Below are 22,227 nucleotides of genomic sequence, written 5' to 3'. Positions count from 1 at the left end.
TTCTTTGCCCCTTAAGATCAAGGGAGGTTCCTCCTCCTTCACTTGATAGTAGGTCTCCCTTCCCTCTTGTTGGATTGAATATATAGATGGGTTTGGTACTTTTGCAAGTCTAAAACTTCATTGGTAAGGGTGTTCGGTTGGGACATGAGCATTATCTTGGCTGCATGTCTTTCTCTGGATGTTTGATGGGTGTTTAATGGTTTGGGTGATGACTCTGGAAATTATTGCGTTGGTGTATGGTTAGAAGCATAGGTCCTTACTCCTTTGCTAGCGGATTTGAGGGTATGATGCGAGTGGAAAACTGATGGTCTATATTACCGCTACCCTCTGCCTTGTTGAAGCAATATCTACTCTCATGGATCCACAACTTTGGGATGGTTCTTGGCCCATGGCTCTAGTTCTACATTTCGTCTGTGCCGTTGTCTACACTATAATGCTCTACTCGATATGAAAATAGCCTTCCTAGTCTTGCTTGTAGTTGTTTTATCCTTCTTGTAGTGCTAATACGTTAAACGGTAGCGAAGGGTTAGTTGTAGATGTTTTCTTGCTGGATTGAAGAGCCAGGAGCTGAATTAGGGTTTGAATCTAAAATTGTGGGTTAGAATTGTTGGGTAGAATTGAAGTTTTATTGTATTTAACATAGGCCTTTTATGAACAAGTTATTTTATTTATATTTATACTATGACTCATATTAATTCAATAAAATCTTCGCCTTTCAATTAAAAAAAAAAAGCTGGACTTGTTATAAAAATGGAAAAATATCCATAGCTATGATAGGGAACCTTTCAGGGAAAAAAAACTGTTTGAATTTAGTCCTTTTAGAATATTTTCAAGTTATAAAGTTTTGAGTTTGAAATATATATATATATATATATATATTACAATGACTTGTCCTATAAAACTAAGGTCAACCCTTATATTTGTAGGGTCCATCTATAGATCTATATCACTGGAAAGAAAGAAAGTAAAATAAAACCCATTTGATGGATAGACTTGTTGATTTATGGGCATCACTTTCATCACATCATATTTTTTTTACCCTGGAAAACCCTTATTGGGGAATGTATCATTTTCTTCTTAATGGTCTTAGAAGGATACAACTGGATGGTCCAATGGCTTCTTAACATGTGAAAATGATACAAAGGAATAATTGTTAATGCAAAATAATTTATCTTTTGAAAAAGAGAGAAATTATTATAGGAATTTTTAATTTAATAATTTTAAAATTATTTATATAATTATAAGATTTTAAACTATATAATTGAAGTAGTGATATTAAAAAAAAAAAAAAAAAGAATATCCCATCAGTTCAAGAAGTGAGGGTTGAAAAGCCTGCCATTGTCTTGGTGAGTTGCTTATGGTATTAATTCCCAAAATTAATTGGGGGTTACTGCAGGGGACCACTGCTTGCACTTCTTTTCATTATTCATCTTGATGTTTTAATGAAGATAAAGGGATACCTAAAATTCTACTTTGTTTTCAAGACAAGTGAAGTGATTTTGCAAAACCTCTTCTGTTAATGATAAATGGGGCACCTCCTCTTCACCATTTATGCTTGAAGCGTATTTGTTGTGAGATTAATAAGGAGTAATTATTATTTTTATAATTTTTAATTTTTTATTAATATTATTTAAATATTTAAAAAATTAAAAAATTAAATTAATTCTTAATCTAATTAATATTATATTTATACTCTTATGAGAGTTAAATATTAACTTAGAAAATTAAATTAACAATTATACTATTTAAAGATTAAAACTTATAATGATAAATCTAACATTTAATTTTTTTATTCTTTAACCAAATACATTCTAAATAAACATGACTCCAATTCCATTCAACTCTTTTCTTCTATTTCCTTATGAGAAGACTTTCAAGTTTTAGCTTAGAATTTAAATGCTACAAAGGTGGCAGTCCATTAATTAGGCAATTCTTCAAGTGTTAAATACTAGTAGCAATAATGATGGTGATGAAGAAGGAACATAAATATACATGTGTCCAAGCTTTTAGACTTTATGCTCACAATAATTGAAAGTTGAAACTCAGACTCACTCTCTCAGAGCTCTCAACAACAGAACAGGAGGGCTAGCTGCTACTACAGCTTACTACTGATACTACTGCTGCTGCTACTACTTCCTCTGTATCACCTCACTCACTGCCTACAAAAAGATTTTGTGTGCTATTTTTGTACTTAGTGGATTCTGCAATAATCCTCATGAATTTTGAAAGATCTAAAATGAAAAGTTAAAAGCAAGAAATTAAAAAGAAAAAGGAAGAAATAGAAAGAAAGAGCAAAGGGCATCATTGTCAGCCTTCAAAAGAGGTGCTCCAATTATCATTAACATGAGCAATAAAAATCACAACTGTGCTTATGAAAAGAGAAAAGTGAAGCATAAAGCTAAGGCCTAATGTAAAAGTGCCTCCTACCTACACATTTCTAATTCTAATAGGACAGATGGCAACCAAAAAACTACACAATTGGATCATAAACATAAGCTCAACCTTCCAAAGTAGGGGTTCTCCCTTTCTTGATCACTATTCTGGGCCACCTAGCTAATCATCTGAGATTTGGCTACTAATTAATTAATTAATTAAATCCAAATAATAAAACAAAAAATTTGCATTAAATCCTGACAACTTTATTAATTTTAAATTCAGCCTATCTTGTGGCCAAGAATGGATGTTACAATCTACATCTTGCAACCGTATTGGGCCTTTTTTTTTTTCTCTTTTTTTGATAAAATTGTTAGCTAGACAATTTCTTGCTTAGCTACCAACGGATCATTTGACAATATTAGTTAGCACATTAATTACTAGAACATGGTCTGTTTTAGGTTATTTTATTGCTTAAATAATGCTTGATGATTTGTGTAAGAGTCTGTTTTAGGTTATTATATTGCTTAAAAAATGTTTGATGATTTGCATAAGAGTAAGGTTGTGGAATATGATTGAAAATATATAATTGTTTATGTTTTGATGGGAATTTTCTTTTCTCAATTTATTATTTAATATTTAAGCAAATTGTTGCTGGTGATGTTGGCAGATATGAGCTAATTATTAATGATTTGAGCACATAATCTTCCTAATCAGTGGCTGAAATGGGTTGGATTTAGAATATATCCTTAATTATTTCAGATTTACGTGTGGACAACTTTTTCTTACAACAGGAAGATGGGCCACCAACACATTATATTGACATGACCCAGGAGCTAGGTGTTCAGCATGTTCAATACTTTTTTTTTTTTTTAATTTTACGGATTATTGTAATATTCTCTCTACTCGTAGTGTTGTGTCAAATGGATAAAAAAGGGAAATAAAAAAAAATCCACTAATATATAAAACTCAAATAAAGCTTAACTACGTATTGATTTATGTGTGGAGTTTTTTACACAAATCCCTATGAATACGAAGAGAAAGAATGATGAGAAAATGAAGGGAAGGGTCAACCAATAAGCATATATGATCTTTTATAAAGAAACTAGAAGAGGAGTAGAAAATGATGAAATGGCACCCAATTATCATACTTACCCTACCATACTCTTTGGGGCTAGACTCTATAGCCCATTGCCTGTGTTTGACTAAGATGGCGAGAAGGATAGAGGGGACTTTCTTTGCCTTTGGGTTCAACTAGGCAAAACCCCACTTCAGGATTCCCCCCCACTACAAGTGCCTTTTATATATCCCCTTCTCATCCCCCATAAGAGGGAGCCTTCTTTATAGATAATCGTCTAGCAAGTTTAAACCATCAACTAAGCATTCATTGTAATGCAAGTAAAGAGTAGTGCATATAGCTAGGCTTTTTATAAATGGGGTATCTAATGAGAAGCATAGGGGTGGGGGGACTTTCACTTTTTCATGATTATGATTTTGATATAGAATTTGCATGCCAATATGGTTAATGGGAACATTACACATGTTGGCAAATTAGTGGTTGAACCTCAATAGTGCATTACAAATATAGAGATGCTATTGCTAGCAAAATAAATCTTGACAGGTGACATGTTTGGTGATCTGACAAGGAGTGACTAAAACCAACTCAAGTACTCAAATATTTGCATGTAAAACATTTCATCTTGGAAGGAAATGATTTTTGACCATTAATTAGTTTTTTGACAAACAAAGACTAAGCCAGTAAGCCCATCTTGCGTGTCTTAAATTTAGACACCTAGCTGCATGTTTAAATGGTCCAATCTAAAGACAAATCAACCCTATTATGCAATTTTAGCTTCATATATTTGGTCCCTGGTCTCTTTTCAACCCACTGTAGCTGTTTGGGATGACAAATTATTGACACTAAAAAAGCTTAGTTAGTTAATAAATCATCATTGAAAATCCTAGCTGGCAATAACAGCTGCTAGCTAGCCAGCTGTTGTCTAATGAAAAAAGAGAAAACTAGTATTTAAACAATGACCTTTAATTCAGCAATTACTGTGATATCTAACTAGCCAGTTAAACTGAAAAAAGGGAAAACTAATAATTAAACACTAAAAGCAGGCAAGCAAAATATATTGCCTGTCTAAGCTTAAGAATGGGCGGGGCTAGTAAAGGCTATAGTTGGAGTAATTAGGCAAAATGATCCAAGACTTTGTGGTTTTAGCTGTTGAGTTACAGGTGGTCCAAACAAGGACTTGAATGTTTAAGCCGAAATTTGTCCAAAAGTGGGAGCTTCTCAGTTGGATTGAAAATGTTATAATTGATGGAAAGTGGAGCTCTGATTTACTTTTCTTGGCTAGGGTTGGCATTGGAAGAGGGAGGAATACACAATGCAATGTATGGTGTAGGGTTATAGGCCCACATTATTAGATGCTTTACGTAAGTTGTAAAAGTTGTTCTATATGTACTCAAATCCTATATTAAAAGCATTGCGGCTGCGAGGGCTACCGTATAGAAGTCTCTTCTGTGGAGACCTCACCCGAACGTAATATTTTGTCTGTAATCCAGTAAATATAAAAACAGCAAATACAAAAAGAAAAGCTGCTGATGCTTGGATTGCATTCTGGGCCCGAAAAATGCTACAGAAGCACGCCCAGTGGGACTCGAACCCACAATCGCCTGATTAGAAGTCAGGCGCCTTATCCATTAGGCCATGGGCGCTACCTCTTTGAAAGACAGGAAGAAAAGTAGAAATAAGCAGTTTATCAACAGTCCAGGTGTAGCTACATTTCTCATCTATTGTGAATATTACAGGTAAATTTTATGCGTACTGCACAAATGGCCCCTTGTTTCTTACAAAATACCAACTAAATGACAATCAAAAGGGCATCAATTATTCGTGTCTTTACGGTTTTCAGAAGTCATTAAAAAATTGCTATACTTGCCAAATCAAAGCACTGGACAAAGAACGAAAATCGACCAACTATGTGAGTTTTCACGAGCATATTAGAGTGCACACATCCTTTTTCCTTGCATCTGAAATGTTGGTATAGGGGAAAACCCTGAAGTTGCCGTTACCAAGGCAAGTCAAAGTCAACTCTGTATCACTTAACATGATCTGCACTTGACATTATATTAGCATGAGATTGAAAAACACTACAATCTATCAACTAAATACAAATAAAATTGTAGCTATTCCTTATCATATTGTGCAGATTCAGTAAAATTTTCAAGCTGACATCCTAGCTGAAAAGTATTCTTCACCTATCTTAATTTCTTGCTCTGCTCCTTTTCACTCTTCATGTTTAAAATCATTGTCGGAAAACCCAAGTTTATGGAAGCAAATTACTTATACAGAGTGCATTTCTACATATGAATGTAACTGAAACTTAGATGTTCCTAGTTCAGTTCACATTCTGTATTTACAAAATCTCCTTGCGTTTGCTAGCAAGTGTCTGGAAAAGAAGACATCAAAACTCCTAAATTTCATAAAATTTCTGATTTTCCTTTCGTCCTTCTTGACAATTAAATCACCTCGGATGTAAATTAGTATGAAGTGCTAAAATCAAAACCATACCTCACAATAAGTTGTCACATCATTGCAATTCCACCTTTTGGAAGGAATGCAGTCAAAATATCCGCACCACTGGCAATACTGGCTTATATTAATACCCTGGAGTGCTGCCACAAGAAATCCAACAAGTCTGCACACAAATAAATCCTTTTAGTATCACAAAAGACCACAATGACAAGCAACAGAAGAATTATTATTATTTTTTTTTTATCTTCCCTTTTTGCACAAAGAAAAAAAAAACTCACAGGAAAGCAAACAGAAGAAGAGAGACACTCCTCAGCACAGGCCTGTCCAGCTTCTGCTTCAAGTTAAAGGAACTTTTGACACCAGAATCATAAAGGCCTGATTTGTTTTGAGCTACTTGTCTCAGCTGAGGAGTGAACAAAAGTGCAATTCCAAGTAGGAATCCTGATATAAGACCTCCAATGTTTGAATAGTTATCTATATAAGGTAGCAAACCAAGCATGAAATTACATGCAAAGACAGCAAAAAGTATCAGCACAGCCGCTAACTGCAATCAAGCAAAGAAAGACCAATGAGCTAGGCCATAAAATCAACAGGGAAGAGAGATAACTAGGTGATAAGAAAAAAAATGTGCAGAAGCAGGACCTTATTAGTGTAAATTTTCCAGTTCCTTACAAGTGCAGAAAGTGTAGCCCCAAGTAATCCAAGTTGAGCACTAGAGGAACTAACTATTGGGCTATCTCGAACAAAAAGTGCAGTCACCAATGTACCAAAAAAGGCAGAAAGAAAGTAGACAACGCCAACCCTTACTGTGCAACAGAACCGAAGAACCAAAACAACTTAGACATTGTTCAGAAACAATATGACATCTGGCTGTAGCCTTGCATGCTCACAAAAATTAAGATATTCACATAAAGAACTTAAGATTCACATCCTTACATGGTCCAAACTCTTGCTCCAGGTAAATCCCTAAGAAGATAACACCTGTGAGATTGATGATAAGGTGGAAGAGCCCAGCATGCAACCATGGACATGAAAAAAGATGCCAAGTTTGATGTTCCAACAACAATGTCTTGCGAAGAGCCCCCATTTTATCTAGCCTGCAATAGAGGAGAGTTTCAGCAATGCATAAAACCACGCATTGACATGGTGTTGCATCTTCAGGGTACTAGAACAAATGGTATTGAAGACACGTTCCAAAGAAATGGATTAGAACTCTCTGAAACGGCCCTAGTTTAATAAATATGGCACTATAAAAGCAAACTTATTATGGCTAATTTCAATTACATGGCAGCAAATCAACCATTCATTTTGATGAGATATGTTCAGTGGTATTTGAAACTATGTTGCTTCTAACAAATCAACAAATCTTTATCCCTACTCATATTTTGCTTCTAACAAACAGTCCTGCCATTCAACAAACATGACAAAACTAGGCCCAGAATCCAAATACACTTGATCAATCTTTCAGCAATGTAATTTTCCTATACAGCAACACATGAAGAACTCAGATCAATTCACTTAAACAAAGAGGAAGCAAAACTAAACTTGGGACTTTTCGATTATCAAAGGAGAATCAACAACATGGATGTTAAAATAGAAGGCACCGAAAACCCTTCCATATGCGACAAAAACCACTCTTCTTCATCCCATATTTCTCGGCGACCAAACTGCAAATCTCACTGATGCAACTTGCATAGCATACAACAAACAACGATTTACTTGCCTTTACGTCTCCTCAAATTATCCCAGAAATCAAGCAGAATCTTTTTCTTTTTTTTTTTTGAAAAAGAAATCACTTCTAATAAACCCTCGAAACGCAGATTCATGCATATATCCAACCCAATCAGATCAACATTCAATTGAGAAACACAAAAGACAAGAGACAAACACTAACGTGGAAGCAGAGGGGCCAAGGAAGGGATTCTCGGAGAGGGGTTGGAACGACATCCTTCTGAGGGCTTTGACAGCGCAATCACCATTAGAGTTAGTCCAGCAATCGTTGACGATCATGGTGGCGATGAAGGCTATCAGGTGGAAGATAACGAAGATGGAAATGACCCATGTGTCACTTCTTCTTCTGCGAGAGCGGGATTTGAAGAACGGCGTCTTGTGATCTTGAAGAGAGTCGGTGAAATCCGAGGGAAATGTGGGCTCTGCCTCCGCCGCCGGGTTTATTTGGATATTGGTATCCACTTTGGGCGTTTCTTCCATTGGAGATTTTTTTTCGTTTTCCTCCTGCAAGAGAGTGTGAAACGTGAGACTGAGAGGTGCAGTTGCTAGGGAAGTAAGTAAACAGGAGTAATGGAAGCTCCTCCCGCAGTTTCCAGCTGGGGAACGGGGTTTGTTGGCTGTATCAGTTAAGACGGTTAGATTTGGCGGGAAAAATTATCTGGGCGGTGACGAAGGAAATTACTTTTATGATATTAATATGTCGGAAAGGCTCATAGCAACTCGTGGATCCGTGGCGCAATGGTAGCGCGTCTGACTCCAGATCAGAAGGTTGCGTGTTCGATTCACGTCGGGTTCAATTCCCATTATTTTTCTAATTTTGTTAAAAATATCTCTTTTCAACTTCTTTATCATGCAAACCTTGTAAACCCACTAACCAACATCACTGCCGTCTCAAGCTCTGCTACGCTTAAAACTTCTCCTACCATAACCCTCTCCACCACCATCCCCAAGACCCTCTTTTCGCCGACATCGAGCGTCGACGAGAGGACAAACAGCAGGAGAAGCACTACTTTGACCAAGCCCGTCCCGAAATCTTTTCCCATGTTGACCAACACCTCTCCACTCCTGCCCAAGGTCCAGCCCGAGTTTGAGGATTTCATGGATTCCGAAGATTATTTGAACGAAATTTAATATCACCAGCAGATTTTCTTCTTTTACATATAATGCCTTTTGTCCAAACAAAGTGCCTCTTTTTTTTATAAAAAAAAAAAAAAAAAATTATGCATTTGCTAATTTTTCTTTTCCGGGAAAGTGAAGAAAAATTGGAGGGAAGGAAGTCTGATAATTTTTTTTATTTTTTAATGATTTATTTTTATTATTTTTGTGAGGGAAATTTAAAGAATTCACGGATATGAATTGATTGGCTACTTATAAATGTAAAGTAAACAATACTGCAGTGTAGGATAATATAATTCTAATTTTTTTTATGTTTGGTTATAAAAATAAATAAATCTATAATAATATAATGATAATTTGATTTTAATATCTAATTTATCTATGACAGTAATAATAAGAGAATAATAGTATGAATGATGATTGATGGCTATGAAGTGGTAACAAGCCAAGTGGGGTCCTACCAAACATTGTGGAAGCGTCAAAATTTGGGTGCTTGCTAGTTGCTAACCAGGATGTACACATCGACTCGTATAAATGGCAAATTTCATTAATTTCCGACTCAAAAATTAATCATTTGTAGAATTAACTTTTTCTACCAATAGAATATGTATTAATTTATTCCGGATAAATATTTTAAAATTATTAAATTTAAAGAAAATATCAATTAAAATTTAATTTATTTTAATTTAAATTTTTTTAAATGATTAAATTATTTTACATATCAAAATGATTAGTCAAATCAATATTATAATCTAATCACTTATATTTATTCTTTTATTTTCATATTTTTCTGATGTAAAATATTCAACAATCTCAAGACTTTCCTCTCAAGTGTAATCACATAATTATCACTTAATAATTTCACATTTTTAACCTAATATGGATTTAATTATATAACTTTATGAGTGGCTTAAATCCATAATCCAGTGTGAACTTTGATACTATGTTAAATTTACAGAGTATCAATCAAACTATAATTTAATTCATTTTAATTCAGACTTATATAAGTAATTAGATTATTTTACACATCAAAATGATTAATCAAATTAATATTACAATTTAACCATTTATATTTACTCTTTTATTTTTATATTTTACGACTGAGATATCCCACAATCTCAACAAAGATGTGTAGTCTGATCGAGAGTATTAAGCTAGTATCTGCATCATTCTCTACAGAGCTTCATCGTCATCTGTGTCCAGCTCAAGGCCTTCTGCAGCCAAAAGCTGATTAATAACTTTTTTCTTCTCTTCCTCTGCTTTCTTCCGCATCAAGTCCCTCTTCTTTAAGACAAGTGTATGCCGCCTGAGAGTATTGGTATAATACTCTGCAGACGCTTTTTTCTCTCTTGCTAGGATTCTTCTCTCTTCTTCTGGGTCGATCTAAAATTCCAATAAAATACATGGACTTTTGAGTTACACAAGTACAGCTAGGTAGCTATACCACAAAAGGCTTAATTGTCTCATTTATTTCAGAAAATGAGAAATAATAGAAAGATAAAAGCATAATTAAAGTTGTTAATAAAAGCTTTGATTAGCAGTGGTGCCAACAATGAACAACATCACAAGATACAATTCAAATTGATAAATCTTGCTGCTAGCAAACGCTAAGGGGCCACCCTCTAACAACCAGCTTGGAAGAACTATGTTTTCAGGTCAAATTCTACTGATACTTCGGTTAGATCTTATCCACTAGGAAAATATTTATAAACTGGTTGACTACTTAGTACTTGTACAAAATGTTTATATTCTTAAAATGGTTTACTAGTTGTCATAATTATATGATGCAGATTGTACATACCTACTTACTAAGAAATTGACAAACTAGGTTAAAAGCAATATCTAGATGATGATAATAAGGGAGCTCCAGAGTATTAAAGCCGCTCAAGAAATTTCAAAGATGCTTGAAGTACCTTTGAACGAGAAAGACGGCGCGCACGGAGATTCATCTCACGCTGCTGTTGTTCAGCCCATGCGGCAATGGCCATATCACCCCGTTGATCAAAAGCTTTTCGCTTTTTCATAAGCCACTCCATCCATGCTTGTGATGCCTGTAAGAATGAACACAAAATGCCATGACTTAGTGGGATGAACTGGGAATTACTCTATAAAGAAAAAAGGTGAGGAAAAGTAATAAAGAAAAAAAAAATCATTCTACATAAACCAGCTGGAACCACTCTCTCTCAAACACACACACTTGTATTACTCGTCTTACTCATGAGCACATGCATTGCGGTGTGGGGACAGCCTGGCAGGGCGGTGATTGTGGAGAAGTGAAGCTCCATTACGCAAAGAATATGTTAAGCCCAAGGATTCTGGTGGCTTAACCAAGGTGTTTGGGCAGTGAGAAAGAAAGGGAAAATGAGGGAAATTCTTTTATTCCTCTCTACAATGACTCAAGTACCGAAGAAGAAACTTGAATTCTCGTATTCCTCTCTACAATGACTCAAGTACTTAAGAAGAAACTTGAATTCTTGTATTTCTCTCTACAATGAGTCATGGTATATCTATGTCAGTAGCTAATTCTCCCAAGTGTAAATAAGTTACAAGACAGAATTCCTAACCACTAACCGTTCCATGAAGTAATGGAAGAAGATTATTAAACTTAGGAATTATATTTATTGTAGAATCAGAAAGTTTATAATTCTATTATTTAGGAATTCTATTATTATTATTCTATTAGATTTATTATTATTTTCTTAGTATAAATTTGTATAGGATTCTTAATTAGAGTTTGTTTCGTAATTCCAAAATAGAATTGAATAAGGTTCCTAATTCTAATGTGATTAGGGTTGCAAAACTCTATAAATAGGCCTAAGTTTTCTATTGTTCAATAGATTTGATTATTATGATTATTATAATAGGCACAAACAGTACAAAGAAAAAAGCAAATGAAGACACTGATGTAAGTTTTCTACATCACTATTGTTCCTAACAATACCCTCCCCATGAAGATCATCCTTGTACTCAAGGATGAACTGAGATTGAAGATACAGAATTTGTGTTCTTCTCATAATTGCTTTTGAGTTGGGAGATGATTATTCTCTCATATGGTTCTGCTGCTTGTGCCTCTAGTACTTATGCCTCTTTAAGATGGGGAGGTGTACCAGGTTTTACAATTACATTAAAATTCAAAAAAATTTTCACTCACTTTTCATCTAATACATGTTCTAGTGAACAAAGCATACGGCTTTTTCTGGATGCAGATGATGACATCTATATCTTTCTTCAGGTGGTCGGTTGGGTGGGGGGTGTGGGTGTTGGAGGAGATGGTGATTAATGTCTGGAAAGACCTTTCAATCTTCCTCTATAAAATTCAAAATAATGCATACTCTCTGTTACTAACCTTCATTGGATTGACCCTGTGATCCATATCATATTGTCTCCGTTTCTCATCATCCATGAGCAACTCATATGCAGCTTGAATCTTAATGAATCTAGCTTCAGCTGTTTCTCCTTCCTCAAGAGTCCCTCTGCCATCATAGACTTTCACATAGGAAGTAAATAAATAGGTGAATTCAAAAATGCACTTAAGAAAATAACCAAACGCAAGATAAAAGGAATTGCGTTGCAGAAATTACCCTATAGCTAATTACAAAATCTAAGGAGTCCAAAAAAACCTGATAGAGCCATACAATGCTCAAGAAAAAACACAACAACCTGAGATATTATAGCATCCACAAGAAGATCATGCTTGCTCAGATTCTAACCCATTCAATATCATAATTACTCCCAAACTTTTGAAAGAAAAGAAATATCATAAGAATCTGCACAATACAGATTATAAAATCTGTCCTGAATTTTCTAATGGTTCATTTACACACAGTAACTGGATGATTTGCAGAACCAAGATGTCCCTTGGTCAGTTTAGTTTCATTATGCACCCTGTTTATTCAATCATTTTTGAAATTATAGAATATTAACGAAAAGAGAAGGTGAAATAAAGCAGTAGGAAATCATATGATCCTGAACCTTACCTATAGTCATATTTCATAAGCTAGTGTGAAAGTCAAGGTGATTGACCAATAGCATTTACCATTCTTTATTTTTTGGCAAAAGATTGAAGAGAGGAGGAGACATAATAGAGAACCTAACAAAATCCATAAAGCTGAAATCCCTATAATCGCAAAACCGTCTGTTAGTACTTGGTAGTCGGTATAATCTATCATCTGGTTATAATGCTAGAAAGGAATGTAGAATAATGGTTAGGACTCACAAACACCAGGGAGATTACGAATGTCTGAGTTGGAATGACACTACGGTAGGAAATTTATTCTATCCTAAAAGCCGCAGACAATGTTCATAGTACTACCTGAAAATTCATGGATAAAGACGAAGGAAACTAACCATCTGGATGATAATATTTGGCCAAGCGTCTGTAAGCAACCTTAATCTCCTCTTCATCCGCACCCCTTTCCAACTCTGCATTCGAACATAAAATTATACAGGAAATTGTTAGTCACCTCTAACATATACTTCCAATGAATAAATTAATTGCACAAAATAAAAGTATAGAATATTTCACTCTCTTAAAAAAAAAATTGCTCAGACAAAAAACCTCTCTTGAAGGCAAAATACAACCACCAATCCATTTTCTCAGCAACCAAAGAGCATAAACAACACCACGAAAGATTAGATTACCAAGAGTTTCATATGGAGATTTCTGATCGGTCCAACTAGAAGCCCTAACCACAGTTCTCCTCTGGTTAACGCGAAACCACGTGTCATTTCCATGGAGCCAAGGAGAGAAAAGAGACGGCGGCGATAACGGAGGCTTAAAGTCAGGGTTCCGAAATGAAACCCTAACTCTGGATCGAGCTTGGTGCCTACAACACAAGAAGGACGTGAACACAGTATGCGGCCTACAGATTGTTCTCAAATTGCTCATTTTTCCTGCTAGATTGCTTTATTTTTTTTTTTTGAAAGAAAAATCAATTGAAGCTTCAACAGCTCAACAGCCGGGGAGAAAGAGGTGCAAGATTAGGGTTTTCTGATCTAATTTTTCCAGAGATTTGATTTTATTGATTGATTGAGCGAATGTTGAAGACGTGAAGGAAGTGATTATTGTCAGCGACGGTACTCGATAACGAACCACTGGAATGGAATCTGGCTGAATCTTTTTTGTTTTTTCCTTTTAATATATTAATTTTCATTTTTTTCCCACCGGAATTTTTGTGGACGGTTGGATTGGACTTCTGACAGTTGGAACTTCGAACGGTAAATTAATCCATTTTCGTTTTGAGCAATTTTGTAGTCTAATGGTGATGGAATGATAACCCTTACCGTTACCAGTTGTCAACAAATCTGTTGATTTTTTTTTTAAAAAAAAATTGGGAAAATATCATATTAAACTCAATGACTCCATCTTTAATATTTAATTTTATTAATTAATTGATCTCTCTCATTAAATTAAAATTAATTTATCATTAATTAAAACTTAAATTAAACCCTAATAAAAATTTAAATATCAAAGATACCCTCACCGACAATCTCCCATATCGTCTCTTGTGTGAAGTAGTTTTGTTTTATTTTAAGCTTCATTGAAACTCAAGAATGATGGCAATTACCTCAACAAACAAGTTTACACAGAGTTCCACTAATCCATTCAATTCAAACGTACTCTGCATTTCAAATTAATAATGGGAATTACCTCCAACGCTATGCTGTATTGAACATCAACTTCTTTACCTATTTTTTGCTTCTGAGTTCTGACATACATTCATATTTACACCTTTTTAACTTAAGAAGCTGCTATGGAAAAACACATGCAGACTTAAAAAAGTACACCATATATATAACAAAAATTTACTGAGTGTCCATTCTTTCGCAGCCAAGGCATGAATGCTAGTGGTAAATCAACCTAGATATCGTGCTTCCTATGTCTGTAGACTAGGCAGGTTCACGAGGACGAGCTGCCCATAGTGAACTTAGAGCACGAAGACGGTGAAAATATTCTCCCAGGGCAAGTAAACCTCGAGCTGCCTGTCTAGTCGTTAAGATCCGAGACATTTGTTGCAAAGTTTGTTGTCGAAGGTGATCTGCCTGTTTCAAGAGACCATAGGCGAATGAAAACTAAGAAATGAAGAGAAAAGTTGTCAAATATGCATAATTAATACTGTCATTCAGTATACTAGTTGACCGTCAAGAAATCTTCAGCCCATCCAGTCTCCCTCTCTCTCTCTCTCTCTCTCTCTCTCCTGTTTTTCCCCATTATCAGTCAGAAGAAGAATCAGAGAAAACAAATCGCTGGTATCCTAATATTTTGGTATTATTCATTGTGTGAATATGTATCATACAAGAAGAACTAAAGGTTGCACAATCCAAATAACTGCCAATTTTCCAGATTAACTGAAGCACTCAGATCGAGCTGGTACATGGATTCTTACGTATTAACCCTCTGAAGGGGACAAAAGTTATAAAACTATTTTCCAATTTACATGTCATCATGCAGAGCAACTAGTCAATACTATGAAATGATCACAGGAAACATAATATTTCTTTAACAAAAATCATAAATTCGGATGAGTGGATTCTATTTCTTCCCCGCCACTTAGAAAATAAAGTAAACAAACCATGTAAGAAAGGTGCTCAGGAAGCATGAAAGAATTCAGAGAAATAGAGTTCAAAGAGACTGACATTAGAAAATAGCCAATAAGTGCTGAGTACCTGGTTTACAAAGCCCTCCAGTGCTTCCAACTTCTCTATTGCAGCAGCCATCTGAGCCCTGTAGCTTCCACCACTTGTTATATCTGCTGCTATACTCTGGGCCAGGGTCTGCTGGAGTTTATCAATTCCTTGTGAGAGAGCATCTTCAGCTTGCTGAGAAGATTGTCGTAGGTTACAAACATCCACAAGTTGCTGATCAGTCAAGGGCTCAAGTTGTGATATGAGAACCTGCAAAGGAAAAATCACACATTTCAGAATTAAAATCATGATGATAATTGTCACATAAGAGCTTATGCATGTCTTCTTCAGTCATAGGCTTCAATTTCTGGAGGAAAAAGCTCAGCTATGGCATCACCAGAAAGAGATACAAACAACTCGGTGAACAATCTGAAAAACAAGCCAATCTAATGTACCTTCAAGGGTCAAGGAAAAATACTATACAAGATGAATGATCTGTTAACAAAAAATTTTCATTGACTCATTGAAGTGAAGTCAGTTTTCATGTTATGGTACGGTAAAGATAATTCTCAAACAGCTTAAACTTTCAAAAAGTTCAGAAACATTTTTCTACAGTTCCAGTTTTTATAAATTATCATGCAACACATGAAGAATGGAATTTGTCAGTTTCTGGTATGTCGAGGAGTATGGATGTGTTACCAGTGGATCCTCAGAACAATTGAAGGAGGCGAACAAGAATTACAAATATTTTTCCCCCATAACATGCATGCATCAGTATGAGTCCAGATATAAGCATACATTCTTGTGTCACAACTGAAGATGAATCCCTCACAGTTTAAATACTTAACCAAAAAATTTGCATTGACGTTCTTTGTATAGGCTATCAGTATTAAATTAAGAGAAATTTTCAAATAGTTAAATATATAGTGATGTGAAATGACAAAAATAGATCCCATGTAAGCATCCTCAAACAATATACACAGAAGAAAGCCTTACACTGAGAAGCTCTGATGGGCGGAATCCTCCAATCCATTGAAAAAATCGTTCTACTGATGTTCTCCACTTGCCAGAAATCAAATAGAAGACATCAGCCTTTGCAGCATCTGCTTTCATGCGGAAAAGGTTGTTGTAGTGGTTCAAGCCATTTTCTACAAGTATCCGAAGCTCTATGTCAGTGATGCGAGCTTGCAACGCATTCCGAAGTTCAGAAACCTGTTTATGTTGCTCTTCAATCCAATGGCCATATTCTATTTCAAATGTAGTGATTCCTGCAAATCAGAATCAGAACTGTTTTAAATTAGAAAACAAGAATGCAAGATGTTTATGCAAGAAAGAGATAACATTATAATATAAAGAGTCAATTTAGAAAAGTAACTAGGCCATGAAAGGAAAATCTTTTATGTTTCCTTCAATAGTGACAATCCTCTGGATCAAAGAGAATTTTTTGGGTTTATGCATGAAACTTCTAAAATTATTAACCTCTATGACAGTTCCTCAGAAGAATGCTAGTGCCCTCATAAGATGTTCAAAGAAGAAACTAAAGCATGAATTTTCATTGGGAAGTGTTCATATAATATATTCAGAGAAGTATCAAAGTGTGGTCATTAAAAGATAAGGTGGGAAAAATTCCACATAAGAGTAAACTTAGTACACCCTCATACCTCTGGACACTCCTTTCTCCCTCCCAAAAATAAATTTGTAATAAAAGGTGTACAGTCTACATCACCCTCAAAGATAAACTTATAAGATGGAAAATCATTTCTATGCATGGGAAGCCATTTAATGATCATATGCATTAATTTTATTCCCTCTCTTTTTCAGCCTTTGAAGGTTACATTTCAGCAGTCAATGACAGAAGACAATACAAATTCTTCAGGTGTTATGGTAAGGGCATGTGACATTAAAAGGAAAAAGAATAAGAAATTTAAGTTGAGATATGATAGGCATCATTCAACATGACATAAACCAGGAATGAAGAAAGAGACTTACTTTAGCAAAGAAAAATAATTAACTTGTAAAGGTCAATTATACAAATAGGAGTAAGTGAAGGCAATAATTTCAAACATGAGGAAATGCCATGAAAATTATTGTCTAGTCTATCAGCTTTGGCAATGAGGGAAAAAAAAAAAAAAAAGAAGTTATGAACCCTATGTTGCCTTCAACCATACAGTTGAGCAAAATGTTTATTATTCATTAGTACTGTGTATAGAGTATGGAAGGCAGTGTGTGACACCCTTGTTTTTGAATAAATTGCAAATAAAGCCTTCTAAGCAGGTCCTTAACATTCTACTATTTATTTAAACTCAAAATCCCTCTTTGCTTGTACTAGCGGACCAAAGTGATACAGTCTGCAGAGCCATTAACACAATGACAAGCATCCAAAGATTATTAACACAATTATCCATGAATTCATTTGTCTAAAAACGTTAATAACTGTTATTTCAGAGCTATAAATTTGTCAGCAATAAACACAAGTTGGATAACTATAATAAGTTCAAATAGGAATATCATTGAACAGAATGCTCAAAACAGAATGTACAAAGTCCAGACAAATAAAATCTAGCTAATTTGAATCGCTAGTTTTTAGATTCTGCCAATGCATCAAGTAAAAGGTTAGGAAATCAACAAAATCTATAAGATCACAAACCTGAATTTAGAGTTCCAGGCAGTCCTAAATGACTAGAATCTGGTGCAATGCTAATGTATACACCCTGCAATAGGACATTAATTGATCTATTAGATAGCTAGCATGCTTCAGAGACACAAGGGAAATTGCATAGTGATAAAAGCGAAGGACAGTAAAAAAGAAGAGTCATATCACCTGTTGCCTAACTCTCTCAAGTTCCTGCTCCAACTGCACCAACTTCAAACGGCTAGATTCTAGTTGTTGAACATAGGCCTAAGAAACAACATAGAAATATAAACTTTCTATGTTGTGATATAAAAATGCCTTCCATCAGCAGCCTTCTTTCTTTTCTTCATTTTCTGCTTATTTTCCAAATTTTTTCCCACTAATCTATCAACACATTTTGTGGAATAAAGCATAAAATTTACCTTTTTCCGCAAACGACTTCTGCGAGCAGCTTCACGATTTTGTGCCAAACGTCTCAGTACCTGAGGACAAAAATGTGCATTCAGATAACCAACATCGAAAATAACATTGCTAGCTTTTCTCCCTTTTATTTTACACATTCTTTAATCTTTTTGAACAAATGAATATGGTCGGTAAAAAGTTCTATAATTGTTTATTTGAAACAGGCCGCAACTTGATAGAATACAGGATTTAGGAGACGCTGGTTCTCAATTGATTGAAAACCTAAGTCATTGTACATCACATTAAATTCTCAATATTAGATACAACCCAAATCTGATAGCAACAATTTATCCCATTTGTTTGATTCATGCCCTGAAACAAATATAAATTGAAGGAATAAATATAAATGAAAGGAATAAATCATGACAATTTTGAGGGTGACAATCTTAATACGCAACAAGCATGCCCATAATAGCATCTAGATAGTTTGAACTTTGAAGAACATCTAAAATTTCTTTAAAGCTCTCTTGAGCTTGTAAAATGACCATGTGTTCATGAAGCAAGATCATAGTGTACCTTACGTGAGAGAGAGAGAGAGAGAGAGAGAGATTTCTGTCAATGAAAGGTTTTACAGCAAAAGTTCCATATCAACTAAAATTTAGCAAGTCAAGCGAAAACTAGAAACAAACTTTTCATTCAGTTTCCTCATGACTATATTGGGTTCAAAAAACAGATACTTGTTTCACATGAAATTAAAATACCAATTGGTAATAATAATAAAAATAATAATAATAATAATAATAATAATAATAATAATAATAATAATAATAATAATAATAATAAAGCAACAATAACAGTATTATGTAATCTTTAATTAAGAGAAAGGTGCATTTTCATAACCTTATCAGCTGGTTTGTTTGCTTCTTGATCACTTCTGGAAGGTTCCATTGAATCCTGAGAAACATATTCAGTCTAGAAGAAATGAATCAGATAAAGTCAGTTATGCCTGGCAATCAGATAAAAATAACTCTTACATCCATTAACAAATTAAGCGAACATTATTACCTTGTTGTTCAGCCCAGAATCAACCTGCACAATTGTGGATGAACCAATATTTAGACTACCATCACCTCTGAAGGGGTCTCCCCAAGAGCTCAACTGGTGGAATGGCTCATAAATGCCCATTCCTCTCAAGGCAGAAAGTTGAGTGGATGAAGAGCTCATACTCTAACAATCAATCAGGACAAAGAAAACCGAGAGAAGAGTGAAAAACCGGCATATGATTGAACTTACATAAAACTTAGCTAACAAAACAAGTTATACATCGTGAAATATCATGGAACAGGGAAGAAAAAGAAAAGAAGCTAAGATAATATTCAATCAAAAATTACAAGGGACTACCTTTTCTACAAACTAAAGCTGAATTGAATACAAAACAATCATACAAATATGACTAATTTTGCACTACCCAGGAGACAAAAATAAATAAAAATTAAAATTTATAATCATTCGAGACCAAGTATGCCTGCAATGCCAAGAGATCATACACTGGAAAACAGTGATTCTACCATTGTAGTTCATTTTTTTTCTTTTTTTTGGACTAAATCGAGCTCCATGAATTTTAAAAGAAATGCATGATGGACACCTCAAATCAACAGATCCCCTAGATATATGAATAATAGGTTTTTCATCATCTTTGCATAAGGCAAAACTTAAAGAGTTACCAAACATTGACGAAAATTAACAAAGGCATCTTTAGCAACATCAATATGAGAGAGAGAGAGAGAGAGAGAGAGAGAGAGAGAGAGAGAGAGAGAGAGAGAGAGACGAGAAGAACAAGAACAAAAACATGTATGAGGAAGCAAAGCTGCTTTTAAAGGGATGTTGATCATGCCATATTATATTTACTTTGCTACAGGAAATAGAGCTGGAGGAGATAGCAGACAGATCATTTTTTCAAGGGCAACTGTGGTTTTCCCTTCTTATCAATCCTTATTTTAGGTTCCTTCCTGTCAATGAAGATGCCTGAATGATAAGAGGTCAGTTTTGTATCTAGAAATTTGGCTACCACATCAACACACCCTATAGATTGGCAGCAAAGACTAAAGCATGATCATCTCTAGAGTCCAAAAACCTCTCCTGTTTTTCCCATCAATTAGGCTGATGGCCGCGATAGCCTAAATCTATCTTTTAGAAACTAGATTGACAGCCTCAACATATGAGATCAAAGTAAAGATAAAAACAAGTAACAACTTCAATACAGTCCTCTGCTAATGGAAGAAAAAACTGCACAGCTACAATTAACTCCAATTTCTAATAGCAAGAAGTAATACTGGGTTAACTCTAGGATCAAATCAAATCCTCTTGAATACACGAAATAGCAAATCCTGCATTTGGCATGGGTTTTGATCCTTTCAAGCTTATTCGTTAGTTTTACAGTATTCCTACAGATGGCTAGTAATTGGCTTCAAGATGTTATTTTCCCACAAACTTCACCATTCAAATCAAACTAAGCTAAAGAACAGTAGACAGGCTAACAAAAAATTCCATGGTGAGTTAGTAGCATTGTCAAACCATATGATCTATGATACAAAGCCAACAAGTTGTTGGTTAAACAAGAACGAGAAATAAGTTTCACCCTTATTAGAATGCTATCCTTCTGGAAGTCCACTATTAATTGACACTGAAATGGAAGATAGAACCAAGAAATTTGGACCTATACTTGAACTTCCTTTCTTCTAAAACACAGAACCCAAAAACCACTTCCAACCCAACACTCAAAACTTCCACTTCCAGTTAGTCCAAAACAAAAGTAAATTAAATCTAATAAGAAACGAGAGTCTTTACTTACCTCTTAAAACATGCTTCAATGGATGGTTCACGAAAATGGAGCAAAAAAAATCATATGTTTCAATATCTTAACGGGACAAGGATAGGCAAAAACAACACTTTCACGAGAGGGAGAAAGACAATACTAAACCAAGTTTGGTTCTTGATTAGCTACTAACAAAGCCCAAAATCTCTCAAGCAGTTATCGTTCAAGAAACCCCAATTTAACACAGGCTCAGTGTTTAATACTAGGTGGTTTCGAGAATCAACATCACCACCATCCATCCCTCGAAAGCAAACAAAAGCCAAAAGCGACACCCCAAAGTCACAAAAGAAAACAGAATCAAACTAATCTAACAATGACTGAAAAAGAATGCTTCTTTTTTTTTTTTTTTGGCATTCTACAGTCAACCCGTTAACATCGTTGCTAGTACAATAAAGCATAAAATGCGCACCTTTCTCACTTTAACCTACGCACCCCCACCCAATACACCATTGCGTCATCTCTCGATAAATCGGTGTTTGGGTGACGTCATATACCGGCGAAGCAGGTTTCGGGCGCCGACGACAAAGCACTTGCCACGCGGGAACTAGTGTTCGCTGGTGAATACAGTAGCACTCATCTTGTTTACGGTTCCACGTGTTTTTTTTTTTAAATTATTATATGTATTGTATGAATTATCTCTTATCATTACATAATATTTATTTTTTATATAATAAAAAAAATTATTTTTTAAAAAATATTATTTTTTAATATATTTAATAATTAATTTTTTATAATAATTTAAATTTATTTTTATTTTAAATATTTTTTTAAAAGGATTTTAATAATTTATTTTAATAATAAAATAATAATTATTAATAAAATAATAATTATTAATAAAATAAAAAAAATTTTATTTTTCAAAAAGTTTAATTCTAATTATCTTCATCTTCCAGCTTTTAGTTTTATTTTGTTTTCTCTCACTTTAATTAGTGA

General features: G+C 34.6%; 3 protein-coding genes and 2 non-coding genes across 6 annotated transcripts; 1 reads left to right on the top strand and 4 right to left on the bottom strand.

Annotated features, from left to right (window-relative positions):
- Positions 1–4,917: 4,917 nt before the first annotated feature.
- LOC110645953 (RHOMBOID-like protein 8) lies at positions 4,918–9,078 on the bottom strand. Its single transcript, XM_021799231.2, has 6 exons — positions 7,809–9,078; positions 6,851–7,011; positions 6,557–6,720; positions 6,193–6,458; positions 5,951–6,077; positions 4,918–5,491 (listed from the first exon to the last, which is right to left on the bottom strand). The coding sequence occupies exons 1-6, from the start codon at positions 8,123–8,125 to the stop codon at positions 5,369–5,371; spliced, it is 1,158 nt and encodes a 385-aa protein (XP_021654923.1). The 5' UTR covers positions 8,126–9,078; the 3' UTR covers positions 4,918–5,368.
- On the bottom strand, positions 5,022–5,094 carry TRNAR-UCU (transfer RNA arginine (anticodon UCU)). The gene has a single exon. It is a non-coding gene; the product is annotated as a tRNA-Arg (tRNA).
- TRNAW-CCA (transfer RNA tryptophan (anticodon CCA)) lies at positions 8,370–8,441 on the top strand. The gene has a single exon. It is a non-coding gene; the product is annotated as a tRNA-Trp (tRNA).
- A 643-nt stretch (positions 9,079–9,721) lies between the features above and the next one.
- Positions 9,722–14,061, bottom strand: LOC110647258 (ER-phagy receptor 1). Its single transcript, XM_021801004.2, has 5 exons — positions 13,403–14,061; positions 13,109–13,183; positions 12,108–12,247; positions 10,675–10,812; positions 9,722–10,144 (listed from the first exon to the last, which is right to left on the bottom strand). Exons 1-5 carry the CDS (start codon positions 13,647–13,649, stop codon positions 9,935–9,937), a joined length of 810 nt encoding a protein of 269 aa, XP_021656696.1. The 5' UTR covers positions 13,650–14,061; the 3' UTR covers positions 9,722–9,934.
- A 304-nt stretch (positions 14,062–14,365) lies between these two features.
- LOC110647267 (transcription factor TGA7) lies at positions 14,366–21,873 on the bottom strand. 2 transcript variants are annotated; one of them, XM_058131315.1, is made up of 9 exons: positions 21,704–21,873; positions 19,485–19,646; positions 19,320–19,391; positions 18,440–18,499; positions 18,207–18,284; positions 18,033–18,096; positions 16,382–16,653; positions 15,428–15,655; positions 14,366–14,803 (listed from the first exon to the last, which is right to left on the bottom strand). In XM_058131315.1, the coding sequence occupies exons 2-9, from the start codon at positions 19,641–19,643 to the stop codon at positions 14,651–14,653; spliced, it is 1,086 nt and encodes a 361-aa protein (XP_057987298.1). In that variant the 5' UTR covers positions 19,644–19,646; positions 21,704–21,873; the 3' UTR covers positions 14,366–14,650. The 2 variants fall into 2 exon arrangements, with proteins under 2 accessions (XP_057987298.1, XP_057987297.1); XM_058131314.1 differs by lacking the exon at positions 21,704–21,873 and adding an exon at positions 21,271–21,642.
- Positions 21,874–22,227: the final 354 nt, after the last annotated feature.

This window comes from Hevea brasiliensis, chromosome 12 (genome assembly GCF_030052815.1).
Source record: "Hevea brasiliensis isolate MT/VB/25A 57/8 chromosome 12, ASM3005281v1, whole genome shotgun sequence".
Lineage (NCBI taxonomy): Eukaryota > Viridiplantae > Streptophyta > Magnoliopsida > Malpighiales > Euphorbiaceae > Hevea > Hevea brasiliensis.
This window is presented reverse-complemented; position numbering and strand designations above follow the sequence as displayed.